Consider the following 16,361-nt stretch of genomic DNA (forward strand, 5'->3'; position numbering starts at 1 on the left):
AAGCTTTATTGAAGTTTGGGGATAAGATTTGCGTTTTGCTCCTTGTCTATGGAGGAAGGAACTCTTTCCACTTCTATGCAGAAAAAAATTGGGAGTTTTCAGGATAAAAATTGTCATGTTAGGCTACACCAGCAGGTGGCAATATGTCCAGATCTGATCATTAGGAAAGTGGCTTGGAACCTTAATCGGCTTCTAGTCTTTCCAAAAATAAACATTACAAAATTAGCTTGCTGTGCCTTGAACTTACAAAAAAAAAAATCCAGCAATAGTCATCTTTGGCCTTTGTTTATCTTTTTCTTTTTTTACCCAGTTCTAACGTCAGCCTGAGCTCATGCATCTATTCAGGGATAATGATCCTTTCATGAACCTTTGTGGAATGACTTTTAGAAGAGCATTGTTAAGAGCTAATTGTTTTCTCCCTTCACATCCACTGTTTATTAGACTGGATTTCCACAAAATGGCTGAAGTCCCTTTCCACCGACGCGGATTTAAATTCAGAAGTCTGAAAATAGCTGGATAAAGGACAGCCATTTAGACGTTTGCAGGCAGAATTGGAGAACTATATTATATGTGGTACTTCAATACCACAACATTCAACTATTCAATCATAAAACTAGATGAGCATCTAAGTGTCTCCACTCCGTAAAAAAAGAAAGCGGATAAATATTTGGGAACTCTTCAGACAGACGTGGAGTTGTGGTTACAGGACTGGTACACTGTACTTCATTTTCTTCCTTTTCTTTCCACGGCAAGCTTGTTAATCGCTGTGGAAAGCACCATGCTTTCTGAATATGGCAAATAATACGTACATTTCATCTTGCCAAGGCAAAAGAGCCTCAAAGCAATATTTATACCAACAAACCCTGGCTCCAGTCCCCGCATCCTCTCTCCCCAGCCTTCGCGCCCGTCTTCTCCTGCCCACCCCGGCAGCCAGGGCTGATGCGCGGCAGCCCCGCCGCGGGGAGAACCGGCAGGTGCCAGGTGAGCGGTGCCCGCGCGGGGCTTTGCTTCACGGGAGGGACGCTGTCCGCGCATCTGGACCGGGACTCGCGTCCAGCGACCAAACCGTTTCGTACGTGTTGTCAGGAAACAGGCGGCCGAGGACATTCCCGCAAGAAATAAAAGTTTCCAGGACAAGGGGGTCGGGACGTGAACGCCTCTGGATTGGGGGAGTGGTCTTTGGCTGGTCCGGGCTAAGCCCGACTCTGTACAAGCTAACACTCCAAAGTGCACGTCCCGAGCACTCAAGGGCCCCGGGGCCAGCCAAGGAGCGGCGGGTGGGACAACCGCAGCTACCTCCATTGCCCCACAGAACTACTTTTTCACTCCCCCCACCGAGGCTCTTGGCGGAGGCGTCCGCGCGGAGCGGCGCGAGACCACGCAGGGAGGGAGGCCGAACGGCGGAGGGATCCGGGTGAGGCGGCTTTCGAAGTCAGCGGGGAGGAGGCCCGAAAAGTCGGCGGGGGAGGGGACGAGCTGGAAGCTCGCTCGCTCGCTTGCGCTGGACGCGCCGGGGCCGGGAAGACAGAACCGGAACCGGAACCCGCGCGCGCGCCCGCCCGCAATTGTCGCGCGGTCCCCCACCGCCGGCGGCCTCCCCCGCCTTTCGCGCGCGCTCCCGCGAGGCCCCCCAGGACCCGGCCAGCCGGCCCTGCACTGGGAGTCGCCGCCGCCGCCGCCGCTCCGGGGCCGGCACTTCCAGGCCGGGCCGGACAGGGACGTCCCGCACCTCTAGGGAACCGCCGCCTGCCGGAGCGCCGGGGAGGAGCCGCCGCCGCCGCCTGTGCGGACTGCGGAAGAGACGGTCTGGGCCTCTCCGGGATGGGGAGCAGCCCGCGGCGCTGAAGGACGCGGTCCCTGTCACCTCGGGCTGCGAGACTTCCTCCCCGGCAGCCGCGGCTGGTCCCAGCGCCTGGAGCCTGGTGGGGGCGGCGAGGAAGACTAGAGGGGGCCCCCGGCCGGGGGACATGGGGCGGCTGGAGCCCGGCGCGGGACGGCCGGAGAGGCAGCCGAGGCTGCGGCCACGAGCAGCCGGCAGCCGGAGATAGAGAGCGGGGACCAGAGGTCTGGCCCGGCCCTGCCGTGGCGGGCGTCGCGTCCCGGCCCCGGAGGGATTCCGGGTCCCCTTCCCACGGCTTGCGGACTTCTCTGTGACGAAGTTTACTTCCTCTGCTTTCGGGAAGATTTATCGCTAGCTCTAGAACTCGCCTTCTGGCTGACTTTCTGGGTTTGTGTTGGGAGACAGCTTGTTTTGCTCCAACCCTCAGCCCCTTTCCTTGACCTCTTCCATCGGATGTTCTAGATGACTGAATGGAGTTTTGAGTTGGACTTTTGTGTCCCTGCCGGAATTGGGCCTGATCCCAGAGCACTGGGGGTGGGGTGGAGGTGTTTTTGTAAAATGCAAGTTGGATAAAAGGAGGACCTCTTGCCAAGGGCCCCAATGAGTGGCACACAGTCTACTATCACCGACAGGTGGGTATGCAGTTCCTCTGTCGCTTAGCCTCCTAGGATTCGGCCGGGTGATTGCAGTTTGCCTTCCGCCAGTGGAGTTGACAGGCAAAGGAAAGTGGTTGTTTTCTGAGCTGTGCAATTAGACTAGGGTTGTTGCCAAGTTCTCCGGTTGATTGAATTTGGAAATACAGTTTTTCTAGAGAGAAACTTTCCCCAGATTCTCAGAGCAGAGGTAGAGAAAGCCGTCATCTTGGGCTGTCTGTAGCGTGCATTAGGATTCTGTACTCATCTTGGAGAAAAGTCACTTTGCCTGAAGCCGGTGGGAATTGGTGCATCATCAGATTTACTCCTGCCCTTCGTAGTTCTTATATTATTAGCTTTTAGGAATTTCAGTCTGTGAGCTTAATTTTCAGCCCACTGCCTGGTGATTTGTAAGCTTGATCTCTTTTAAGTGTTTACCCGCATAGTGTTTAATTATTAATTGTCGAATAATTTTCCCGAATGTTGACATCGCCAGTAAATCGCAGGCTCTTGTTGGAGGCAGTATTCAGAAGCTGAAAGAAATTAGGGGAAATCCTGAGGCTTGCTTTTAATTATTATGTTTTAATATTTCATCTTCCAGAAACACTTGTGTCTTAGGGATGTAAACCCTAAGCATGGTGCAAATGTGCCTGTGATTTGCTTATCAATATTGTATGGTGATGTTTAGAGACAATATATGGTAAAGGTGGAGTTTCCTTACCCCTAAGAGTTAAAATATGACACTGTGTGGAGCTCCCAAATTTCCGTCAGCTTGCATTATTTTTAAGTCAACCTTCAAGCTATTACATCATAAAAAAATAGAGCAAATAAGCGAACTAGAAAGCCAAAGCTCTTTGATGAAAAGTGCAACAGTGCTTCTGCAGAAAGTAATTTAATTTCCTAATAAGAATGTTTCACCCAAATGTGATTCTCATTTGTTGATTTTAAAAGGGCCAAATTCCATTATCATACCATAACAGCTACTCCAGAAACAGAACTTCCTCTTCCTGTTGATACTTTCCAGTGTCACATGAATGTTCACCTAAAAGATTCCATTAAATATTTAAATGGCTTATATTTATCCTCTGTGTATTTTGTTAAATGGGTTTTCATTTTCAGTGAGTTGATTTTTAATTTTTCTCGAATATACTTCACATGAATAGTGTCAGTGCTTTTTTTTTTTTTTTTTGGTCCCCATTTCTTTTGCTTTCAGGGTGTTTTGCTTCCCAGAAATCACTTTCAACAGTGTGTGAATAATTGTTTTCCTGCTTCATTCAGTTCTTGCCCTTTTTGTTGAATGTGTAGACAAAAAATCTTACTAGGAACTGATGTAGTGATGATATTCATTGAGGTGTTGGGATGTTTAATTTGTAGAAACAGAATTTAGGGTCACCCATGCATTTCACAGAAAAATCACTTCAAAGCCCCCAACTAATGTTTTTTAGAGCTTTGCTTTCAGGAATTCTTTTTCTATTACCTTAGAAAATACAGGATTTATGCCTTTTTTATAACTTAGATAGCATCTAACATTCAGTAAGCATGCAGTTATTGAAAGCCTGTTCTTTGCCAAATACTGTGCTAGACAAGAATGATTAAAAAGTGAATATTTTAAGACTAATCTGCAAATTGCTTTAAGATTAATATTCTTTAACTGGTTCAGGTCCCACCCAACTTTACATAGTTAAAAGGTATTTTGAAGGGTAGTTAAAAGGAGCCGCTTAATTTTGCTGAGATCTGTTTTCTAGAAACTTACTGTTTTAAAAATGAGAGTTATTTTATGACCACATTTTCTTTAAACATTTCTAGATGTTTCATAAATATAAAGCAGCCATTTGTGTTTGAGAGTAGTTGTTCCTGATTTGAATATATATTGAGTGAAATCTGGAAGTACTGGTTTAGTACTATTTCTATGCCAGGGTGCCTTAACAAAGTTATGAGTATGAAATAATTTTGTCTGCTTCTCAGTCCTACCTACATCGCCTTCTTTTTCTCACTAATTCCAATGTTTGGTAGGTACATTTTGTTGATTCTTAGGACTGTTGGCAAATTAATAGTGCCAGTGTAGCTTTTTAGAGATCCTTTCAAGTTTGAAGTACTCTATGTGATATGGCTTTGTTCTGTAGAGTGTGCAGAACCATCAGGCCAGCTGTGTGAGTTGGAGTTCTTTCTTTGTGGTGCTTCTGACTACAGAGTCTGTCTGTCCTCAGTTGAAATCAGACTAGCTGGTTTTGGGCGTTGTTCTGTTTTGCAGTTTGTGGCAGGCGACACATGGCTGAACAAGATAAGAAGGGTTTTATTCTTGCATTAGGGACGTGCTGGGGCTGGGATGGAATTTGGCTATGTTTAGTTCCTGATTGGTCACTTTGGATACTTAGAACTCTGTAACATCCTGTTATTATTTTGTAGTTAAATTAACACATTCATTTTTTCCCTTCTCTTTCCCATAATCTTTTACTTCTCAGCCTCCATTTCTTTTTTTAAAAAAAGCTTTAAACACAAACTGTATTCATGGTTATGTAGTATACTGAATTTAAAAATTTAAGTAGTTCTATGGGTAACTTGAAGTCACTTACTTTGTAAGTTCTGTGAGACCAGGAGACTCATAGTTTTCAGTGTTTAGAATAACGACATGGAAAGTGGTAGAAATGTCAAATTATTGCTTTCAATCTGTACTGATTGCTTCATTCAGATGTAAAATACTGTATATCCTAATTGTTTCCAGTCCTTCTATGTGCTTTCTTCTATTCCTGAGAGTTTAGTGATAGAATTTCTTCTGGGAGGTAGAGAGCAGAGAATACTCTTGCAGTGGACTCAGTAAATGATTTTAGGCCAGATTCCTTAATAGTATTTTTAGGGGCAGTAGAGGTAAGAGAGTTATAAGGGTCTTCACTGAAATACATGGACCTTGGTTTTGTCTAGGGCTTAGGGATTTTGTTGTTCCTTTTGATTTGCAGATGAATGAAAGTTTTTGATGTAATGAAATTTTATTAGCAATGAATTCAGCTTTAAGCTTGTATAACTTAAACTGTTAAAGTACGTGTGGGAATTTTAACTTTATATGCATATACCTATACTTATGAAAATGCTCATTTTCATTAGTGATACATTTTTACCCAGAGTTGTCATGTAATGCTTTTGGTTTAAATATTCTTTATGTTATTATTTTCAAAGTTGCACAAGTCATTATCTGCAAGGTGAAATTATTTGTGACATTTTCTTGTAAAGCCAATCAGTTGATAAGTACAAAATTAAAATTGAAGTTAAGGCCAGGCGTGGTGGCACATGCCTGTAATCCCAGCACTTGGGAGGCTGAGGCAGGAGGATTGTTGCCAGTTCGAGCAGCCTGGGCTACAAAGTGAGCTCAAGGTCAGCCTGAACTGCACAGCGAGACCCTGTCTCAAAAAGACAAAAAAAAAAAAAAAAAAAAGAAAAGAAAAAATAAAATTGAAGTTAAGGACCTCAGTGCTAGCTTTGCATTATTATATTTTTGTCTTTCCTGTCAGTTATTTGGTATAAAATCTTGATTCATATAGGTACGTGGTACTGCACTCGTACAGTTTTAGATGAGTCAACATGTGGAATCTAAAGTAAATTTTAAAAATGTGTAGAGTTGCAGTTTTCCTAGTTAATAACACAATTGTGATATGTTCATATTTAGTCAGTGTGTTGACAAAGTTTTATTTGAAATCATGACAAAAGTGTGTTATCCTTTTGATATACCATTTAACATATTGGTGGTTTCCATTTGGTAACACATACTATATGGCATTGAGTTGACATGTAGGTGTTTTTATAACGTTCGTTGTAAACATTCATAAACCTGTAAATGATAGATTTTACATAGTTTTCTCTGAGCATTATGATTCCAGGGCAAAAAGTTTGAAAAATCTCTGAGTGTACTCTTCTGAGAGTTATCCAAGAATGTGTGTGAATTGCCTCCCAAAATGATATGGGTCATAGACACTGCAGGATATATTAGTGTTCTCTTTTGTATCTTGGTGGCCTGACAGAATTATTAGGAATGCTTTTTATCAAGCTGAGGATGTTACTTAATGGTGGAGCACTTGTTTAATTTGTGGGAGGACTTGAATTGGATCCCCAGCAACACACACACACACACACACACACACACACACACACAGAGAGAGAGAGAGAGAGAGAGAGAGAGAGAGAGAGAGAGAGAGAGAAACAAGGAAAGAAAGAAATTCTTATCATAGGATTGCTTATTGACCATGTCACATTTTCACAAACAGGGAACTTAATTTTATTTGGCCTCATATGTTAAAACTTGGTTTTGATGATGTTTTAAAGCTTTACTTGAAGACATGCTCCTTTCTCTTAATATTTAGGAGTTCTCAGAATAATGCTATTTGAATTAAAAAAAATGCTATTTGAATTCAAATTTTAAAATCAGCAATTAAAAGATTTAAAAATATATGTAGAGTCTGCCAAAAATATATACATCAGGAAAAGAAAACCTTGTGTAAATATATTAATACTGAGTTTATTGAGACATCATGATCTTAACGCAAGTTACCTTTGGCCTCTACAGTTACAAGAGATGCTCAAAGTAGCTTCCAGGTATTTGTTAGTATTGTGAACTGCTGAAGTATATATATATTTTTTTGGACTTTGTATTTGCATATACATTTCCTTTTGAGTAAAATATTCTCATGTAATGATACCCTGTGGTAGTGTCTGTCCGTCTGTCTGTCTATCTATTTTTTTGGTCTTTTTGAGACAGGGTTTCACTTTACAAGTTCAGGCTGGCCTTGAACTTGTAGCAGTCTTCCTGCCTTAGCCTCCCAAGTGTTGGGATTACAGATGTGCACCACCACACCTGGCATAATTTTTTAATATTTATAATATTTTCAGTTTGGCATAGGGCAAATCATGTTTTGATCATTTACAGTTAACAATTCATAAAGTTTAAATCAAGATTATAAAATTGGTAAGGACAGAGCTAAAGCTTTAACCCATATTTTCTAGCTTTCAAGTTCCCCATTTTTTTCTTTAAATTACACAGTGCCTTTTTATGTATATTACTTTTCTATTCAACTTATTTTAGTAGCTTTCCAGTCTCACCAAGTCAGAGTTGGATTCTTCGCTTGCAGGATACACTCTAATTGTCTGTTCTAACTTTAAGTATCTTTAGAGGATAAAGCTCTCAGTTTCTCAGGAGAGTGAACAATAAGCTAATAGGCCTTGTAAGTCAGGAAATTTTTCCTGATCTTTAGCTCAAACTTTACTTTTAAATTGCCCTGTTACTTATATATGCTTGCAATACCAGGCAAAATAATGCTTTCCTCTCATTTTATGTATATATAACTCTAAATGGTTCAGTTATCCACCACTTTTTCCACACCTGTACCCTGACGTATTCTTTGCTTAGTTAAGTTCTGTGTTTTCTGTTAATCTATTGTCTTAAAAAAAGACAACCCTGTCCCTAGCTTTTTTAAAATAAAAGCTAATATTGTATTAGCTTCTTTCCAATTACTCTCTTACTACAAAATGCTTTTTAAAAAAAAAATTAGTTCTAGTAAAGAATATTATATTGTTTTTTATCTTGGCATATTCTAAATAAGCTAGTTCGAACTTTAGTTTTACTGTAATTTTGGACAGGGGCTTGACACTTTGATTTTTTTCCAGGCATAGCCCCAAATTACAAGGGAAAGAGATTCTCAAGATCATTTTAATTCAGTTACAAAATTTTTAATTTTTATTTTTTCAGTGCTGGGTATTGAACCCACAGCCTACATGCGGAACACTGTACCACTGAGCCACATCCACTGTTCCACTTTTATTTTTGCTACCTTTTAGAATAGATGTAACATATATAATAATTAAATGAAACAAACTTACACAAACAGCATAATTACCAAATCAACTAAACAGTTACTCAGGATAAAGATGACTTCTTTACAAAAAGATTCTTGCAACTATAGTGTCCCATAGTTGACAAAAAGCCAGTGCAGAAGTACTATTCAATCATTACTGATTGAAAATTCAACCAGAAGTGAAGAGAAAACATCTCTAAAGTAAGTGAGGAGTTTTGATTTTAGCTTTAAGATAAAATATCTGTTGCTATGTGATGAGATACATCTGGACATTGTTACCTTTTTTCTCAGTGGGCTTTCAGTCTGTGTTACCTTACATTCTTTTTTGTTATTGTTTAGTAAGTTTTAACTTTTGTTCTTTTGGTCTGTTGTTATTTCTCTCTCTCTCTCTCTCTCTTTTTTTTTTTTAACGAAAAGAAATAGACCTGCAGTGCTTAGCAGTATTTTTTCCTGTAAAATGGACTATTGTTAAAATTGAAATAACATTTTACTTTATTGCCATTGTATTCATAGGAATTGTTACTACGTACTGATAAGAGACAGTAACAAAGATAAAGTACATATTTAAATTATAAAATATGATTATAGAGTTCTTTAATGTTAGACTTTTATCTTTGATATTAATTTAGTTTGAGATTATTTAAATATATGTCCTTATTCTTTTGTATTTTGCTAGTAATTTAAGAATCTTGGAAGCATGCTAAATTTAGAACATTTTTTTCTCAACTGAGAATGTCTGGAATACTAAGATAGCCATATAAGAAAGATATTTGTAAGACAGCAGCTAACTCCGAGAAATACCTATGAAGTTAATGCCTGGAGTAACTTTTGGTTTTTTGATTCTACAGAGGTAATACATAATTGTGCCAAAGGTTAGAAGCTCTGTCCAAATTACAAAGCATGTATTGTTGACATTTTGTAAAAGAAAAGCACTAAGTTTGCCTTCTTGAATTAATATGCATCACTGCAACTGACACTTTAGATTCATACCAAAACAGGATACTTTACTAATTCAAATGCTGAGTCCTGGTTTTTGAAATCATAGTTACATGACAGACCTGGGAGGCTTCCCAGTGTCTAGAGACAAGTAAACCTAAGAGCCAATAAAAAATGGTTTCCCGTCTTAGGACTGTGTGAGTAACAATTTATGCAGAAATTAGAAATATATGAGAAAACCTGGTTTAGTTCCTGCTTGCAATTAGACACCACACTTTTTCTTTAGACATTAAAAAGCATATTGTCATTCAAAAGGTGCTGCTCTAAGACTACATTTTTGCTCAAATTTACCTATAAATGCTGTTTTTCAGTTTACACATCTAAAAGATCAAAGGGGATTGTGTAAATCTGTCATGGGTTCAGAAAGTGTAGATTATTTTATTGTGGAAAAACTGGAGGTGGATGGGGGATATACCTTAGCGGCACAAGTTCCTGCCTGGCAAGTGCAAGATTCTGAGTTTGATTCCCAGCACCACACGCACAAAAAGATGAACTAAAAACTGGAGTGCCTGGGGTGCCTGATATGGTGGTACACTTCTGTAATCCCAGCAGTCTGGGAGGTTGAGGCAGGAGGATCACAAATTCAAGCCCAGCCGTGCAACGTGGTGACTTAGTAAGACCTTGTCTCAAAAACTGAAGGGAACTTTTTAGCATCTGAAGGAATTATACCTTAAATTGGTCATGTAATGCAGAAAGTGGCTGTCTTATCCAGAAGAGTAACATGGATCGACAGGAAATAGGAAATCCTGTGGAGGTGCTTAACCATATCCTCTCGTAGATTTTCAGTGGGTTATCGGCCGGTGTTCCAGACAAAAGCTGATATGTTGTGGTTTGCCAGTGCAGTGGCTGTGGTCTGTTCAGAGGAAGTGGTTCTTGTGGGTGAAGGTCTGATCTTTTTGGAGATTGTTGGTGGCACATGTACTGTCAGCTTATTTCCTATTTTATTGGCTGTTTAGGCGAGACTTTCTCAGGGCAAGTACTGCTGAAGGGGTATTTAAATATTTTGTAGCAGCAGGATAGGTGGTTATAATTGTATAATATCTACCTCTCAGATGATATGATGGTTAAATTAATGTTTGTAAAGTGCTTTGAGATCTTGAGATTAAAAGTGCAGACATACTTCTAATCATGTTTGCAGGTTCATGTAATAAAGTGTTATTCTACTGAACTTGGTTTCAGTGTTGTTTAATCACAAGTTATGGTTAGAGTTTTTTTCGTTATTTTTTTCTTCCAACTCTCCTTTTCTAATTTTTGTTGTTTTTTTTTTGGTTTTTCTCCGGTGCCGGGAACCGAACTCACGATCTTGCGCTTGCCAGGCAGGCGCTTTTGCCACTGAGCTAAATCCCCAGCCCCTCCTTTTCTAATTTTTGATTTTTTAATCAGTACTAATAGTGCATAATGATTACATGTGTGGGCAGTCAGTACATGTATGTAACACATCTCACTGCTTTTTTCATCCATTTCTCCTCTCCTCTTTCCCCCTCCCTGTATCTCTTGGTCTGATTCCCATTTACAAAAGACCTACCTCTGTATTTACTATTATCTAATTTTTTTGTTGCTTTTTATTTGTCTTTTGGATTTCTCATATAAGAGAAGCCATACAACATTGAAGCTTTTGTGTCTGATTTAGTTCATTTAACATTATGCTTTTGCGATGCACCGTTTTCCTGCACATGACTCCAGTTTATTCTTCTTTATGGTAGAGTAGTACTCCATTGTGTGGAAATACATTTTCTTTATCCATTCATCTGTTGATGGACATAGAGGCTACTTCCAAGATTTAGTTATTATGAATAACTGATATAAACATGGGTCTGCATGTGTCACTTTAATATAATGTCTTTAACTCTTGGGAAGAGGCCTAGAAGGGGAATAGCTGAGTTGAATGGAATTAACTCTTCTTTTAAATTGTATCTACATGTGAGTCAATTTAATGGAGTAAATACCTTCTGTGCAGTACTAGTGAAGGCCTACTCACAAAACATAACACTTAAGGTTCTTCATCAGTTTAGCTATCATACTAAAGTAGAAATTGAGGGAATTTTCTTTTGAGATCAGTATCTGTGCCATTTATATGCAAAACTGTATTTGCTTTGCTTAGATCTGAAAGTGAGCAAACTGATAGAATTGTCAAGTGCTTGTTATGTGGATTGTTTTGAGTTTGTGAGGGTAGTTTTTTTTTTTTTTTCCTCCTGGGGAGTGAGCAGTAGATATTAAGGATAAGTGGAAAAATTTAAACATATATAAAAGTTTGGAGAATGATATGTTGAACTTCTGTGTTTTCATCATTAGCTTCAAAAATTACCAATGCAAGTCTTGGTTCATCTGTTCTTTTCCCTTTCTTCACACTGGATTATTTTGAAGTAGTTTCTGGGTATCATAAGTACACCCATAAATATTTCATTAAAAGCCAGGCATGGTGGCGTATGTGTGTAATCCCAGCACACTGGGAGGCTGAGACAGGAGGACTGCAAGATTAAACCCTGCCTGAGACTCTGTCTCAAAATACAAAGTCAAAAAGGGCTGGGGATGTACAGTATCTCAGTGCTACTCCCCAATACTAGAGTTCAATTCCCAATACTAGAAATAAGTAAGTAAATAAATAAAATAAAAGTAGTTTTCACTAAGTATCTCTAAAAGATGGTGTTTTGAAGTATAACTTCTTATAGTAAATTCCCACTGTCTCATTGTTTTCTGGTCATGGTACTGTAGACTGACAGGTATCAAGGAGGAGCCGATGTTCAGAGTGTATCTAGAATTTGATAGGCAAAGCTTGTTTTGATTTCATTTTTAGTATTTCTGGAGGAGGCTTACAGCAAAGTGTCATCTACTTTTCCAGCCTCTCCTTTACTGGGAGTTGGGGAGGAGGGTGCAGAAGCAGGTAATTAACTTCTGGAAAAAAAAACATTGCAACAGATTTGATTTGCAGGAGGTTTCATTTCTCACTGAGCCTCTGTTGGAATGATGCCAATTAAAAGGAATCCCAGCTCTTAATGGCTCCAAGTCTTCTGGGAACTCTCAGTCAATGATGTTATTTATTCTGGAGGAGAACATCAGAATCATTTATAAAAATCCTGCGTTCATCTGTGCTATTGGTTGTGCAGAGAAAGGATCCATCATATCCATAATTAAGGCAGTCCCTAAGGTTATATGAAGGGAAGCGAGTCTATCTAAATTGGTTTAGAAATTCTCAAAGCTACTGTCATCTGCTTAAGTTAGTTCATTTGAGTGCCTTAAAGTCTCCATTTTGACTCAAAATGTCAGGTAATTAATAAGCTTATTTATCATTTTCATGGTTGTGCAGAGAAAGAGGCATTATGTTATGGATGTACAGTAAAAAAAGAGAAGCTCTTGACTTTGCAATTATAGTTTAATAGAGGATAGGGTGCAATTCTGTTTCCAAAAATAGGATTAAGTCAAATATTGTGTGGATAAATATTAGTAATTATATTCCTAATTTTGACTTCTGAGAGATTTTTTTTGAGACTAATCTTTTTGTTAGAAATACAGGTAACTTTTAAAGGAAAAGATATTTTAGCCCTAAATTTAATGTGTGTATGTATATGTATTTTCATTTTTTGCTTTTGTAAGGAAGGAGCAATGAAAGGAAACTGAATGATGATGATATTGAGAAGGGGTAGGGGAGAAATGAGAGGAAAAAAAAATAGAAAAGAAAAAATGGAAACAAAACTTTTGTAAGTAAGCAGGGGTAGAGGGACAAAAGGAAAGGGGGTGGAATGGGAAAAACATAAGAAGCAATATATATCATGTGCAGGTACAAATTCCCTGTGATGAGTGTTGTTATTATGCATATCCAAAATGTCCCAATAAAATTTTAAAAAACAGGGTAAGTTTGAGGCATTTCTAGCTATAAAGAATTTGTGCAGTTCTATACTTACCAACATTAATTAATTAATTTCTTCAGTAGGGGCTGGGGATTTAGCTCAGCGGCAAAAGCACCTGCCTGGCAAGCGCAAGGTCATGAGTTCGGTTCCCGGTACCGGAGAAAAACCAAAAAAAAAAAAAAAAAAATTAATTTCTTCAGTAAATATTGAATGCTTTATGTAGGTCATTGTTGTGGCAGAGTTATTTTGAGTTCTTGCTAGCTGGTGAGTTATATCTATAAATTGAGAAATTTACCTTCAAGAGTGACATTTATTGATTAGTTCTGGCAATTAAGGCAAGAAATCATTTTTATTTTAGGGAAGTAGTAGCATGAGATCATAATTAATGATTAAATTGATCTTATTTTCCAAATTAAGAAATGATTACTTCCTATCACGTAGTATCCTTTCATCTTCCCTTTAAATCTATTTTTCAGTTAAATTATATTTTAGTGAGTTACTTAAGCTGAAGTGGAAAGGGCATTGGTTTAAGTTGAAAATTAAGCTGAAAATTAAGAAAATCAAGATCTTTATTACTTTTGGATAGAGGAATCACATTTTGTGCATTAGGCATTGTTTCAGTTGCTTCTGGAAGGACATGTCTCTACTCATTGACCTCTTTGAAGGTAGCAGTCCTTATTCTTACGCTTTGTGCATCCTGTGAAAATGTAACTGTGCTGATAATTTGGTCAGTGAAGGATTCTGGAAACCAGTAGTATGATTAGCAAAATTTTTTTTTTTTTTAAGATAATGTTTAAATCATGATGCCTATTGCTATATTTTGGGTGAATGGTGGCAAGATGTGATATAGGTGAAAATGAGCCTTAAAAAACAAGATAAAATTTAGTCTTATAGAGAAACTTGGGATATATGAAAGAATGTTATATTTAGTACACAATAAGTAGTGGATAGGTTCTAGGTGTTTGCTTGCTTTTCCTTTCCTTTTTCTTTTTGTATTTTTTCCCAGTAGCAGATTGAACTACAGGGCCTTTGCACTGAACTATATCCCCAGCTTATTTTTAATTTTGAGGGAGGGTTTTGCTAAATTGCCCATCCTGTGCTCAAACTTGCAATCTTCGTGCTTCAGTCTCCCAGAGCGCTGGGATTACAGGCATGTGCTGTCACACCCTGCTCTAGGTGTTTTTCATGCATTGTGTTTTTAATCTTCTCAACTGTATAAATTAATTATTGTTTTTATTTAAAAACAGACAAGAATGAATTAGATGTTAGTGGCACACATCTGTGTAATCCTAGCATTCTGGAAGACTGAGACAGGAAAATCTTAAATTTAAGGTCAGTTTAGGCACTTGGTAATTTAGTGAGGCCCTGAGAGCTTCACTGATTTACTCAAGATCACATAGTTTTCAAACAGAATAGTTGAAATTCTAGTGCCCTTCTTCTTAAATGTTTTTGTGAACTAATGGTCTCAATTTTGCTGCGAATTGATTGGCTCATATAGATCAGCCTATTGATTATTTGAACCCATTGGATAAAATAGTGCATTTTTTCTTCAGTACTGTTGAAGTGCTGTCTTCATGTTATAATTTTACTGTATAACTATATCTTATTCTTTCTATGCTTAATCACCTACTTACCTATTCTTTTTTCCTGACAGGAGAGATTTTGTCTCATTTCCTCTAGAGAATGGCTACATTGTGTTTAAGTTTGTGATTCATTGCTTTAAATACACACACACATCTTTAAACACTGGACAATTTTGGAACTTAATCTGTGTTGCTTATAAATCACTTTCTGATCTGTGTTGCTTATAAATTGTTTTATGTCATTATTCTAATGTACTTTTAGGAAGTTTAAGGTCTATCTAATATAAATTGTATAGTTTTTGGTATTGCAGAAGTACAAAGCACCAAGAAGTGACCCCAAAATTTGCTCTACTGAATATATAAGGGGAGAATGGTGGAAGGCAGCATATACCTTATAATAGTAGATGATTGGGCTTTTGTGAAGCATGAGTGATATAAGACAATTATGTTACGTGATATTTGTAGCAAGAATCTTATATTTGGCTAGGTGGCAACTGAGATTTTTTAAAAAGATGTCTCATTAACACAGCTTGTTTCCTTTTTATCATTTAGTTTATGTTTATAGAATTAAGTGATTGTTTCTTTTATTATAGCTGTAGATTCATCTTCTGAACCATAAAACATTGTTACTTTTAATCTTAGTGTCTTTTTTTTTCAAATCTTCTATGTTTTTTTTTTTTTCAAATCTTCTTTGTAAATGCTTTCATTTTCCTGCTACTGAAATTCTGTGGAATGAGTAATTGTAGTCTAGCCACTTCTTATGCTATAACGTGGAAAAAGTTTGCTTAAGGCTATTTAGGTGTGTTGTTTTAGCCTAACCTTTTTAACCATAAGTTGTTTTCTTAGTAACCCCAGAAAACCTAGAACAGAGGTAGGCAGATAGTTGACTTAAAAAAAAGCCTATAAACTAAATCTTTTACTGAATAAGTATTGTTTTTATGTAGAGAGAACTATAATTTGAGAATTTTACTTGGTTTAAATTTTACAAAGAGACTACATGCAAAGGACAGTGGTCTTCTAAGCAGTCTTACGCATATAGAGACTTTATAGCCCTTAGGGAGATCTACAGGCATTTGCTATACTAAGTTCTGGGAAGCTGATTTTTCCCATGGTTACAGACTCCCTGTGGGGTAAAGGTCTGTTAATTTTGCATAAATATTTACCATATCTTATTTTAGCTAGCCTTGCTTCCTCACACTGTTAGCAGTTAGGAGACTTCTGCTTATCCAGCTTGAATAATTTACTGTCATCGATATAACTAATCTGGAGACTGTTCTATTGTCTTTGAGGGTTGATGAAGTTAATAAGTCAGATTGGAAAAAAGTGAAGGAATACACAACCTAATTACAGTTGATAAATAATTTATTATAGATACCTGTATCCATGTTTATTTCCCATATAAATTTTATTTTTGAAGATTAATCTGTTATCTCACAAATAGCATAATCCACTTCAGACTTATCACATCTAACAAATTTTCACTTTTGTGTTTACTCTGTGATACTAACAGTGGTTTACATTCACATTTATGATACTTTTACAACTGTTTCCTAATTTCCTTATTTAGTAACAGTAATCAGCTTCCACATATAAAGCATATTTTAAGTACTTCACAGGTATTATAATTA

At 38.0% G+C, this 16,361-nt stretch overlaps 1 protein-coding gene across 3 annotated transcripts in view; it reads left to right on the forward strand.

The window, feature by feature from the left end:
* The window catches only part of Arhgef12 (Rho guanine nucleotide exchange factor (GEF) 12), a 153,281-nt gene that overhangs the window by 8,464 nt on the left and 128,456 nt on the right, over window positions 1-16,361 (forward strand). Inside the window, exon 1 of one of the 3 annotated variants that reach the window (XM_005378351.2) lies at window positions 1,646-2,472. The exons of the other annotated variants lie outside the window; for them this stretch is intronic. Within the exon in view, the coding sequence (XP_005378408.1) occupies window positions 2,441-2,472 (32 nt within the window). The 5' untranslated portion in view covers window positions 1,646-2,440. Of the gene's footprint in view, window positions 1-1,645; window positions 2,473-16,361 lie in introns of those variants that run through there. 3 annotated transcript variants of the gene reach the window in all.

Source organism: Chinchilla lanigera, unplaced genomic scaffold (genome assembly GCF_000276665.1).
Source record: "Chinchilla lanigera isolate Chin_1 unplaced genomic scaffold, ChiLan1.0 scaffold00011, whole genome shotgun sequence".
Lineage (NCBI taxonomy): Eukaryota > Metazoa > Chordata > Mammalia > Rodentia > Chinchillidae > Chinchilla > Chinchilla lanigera.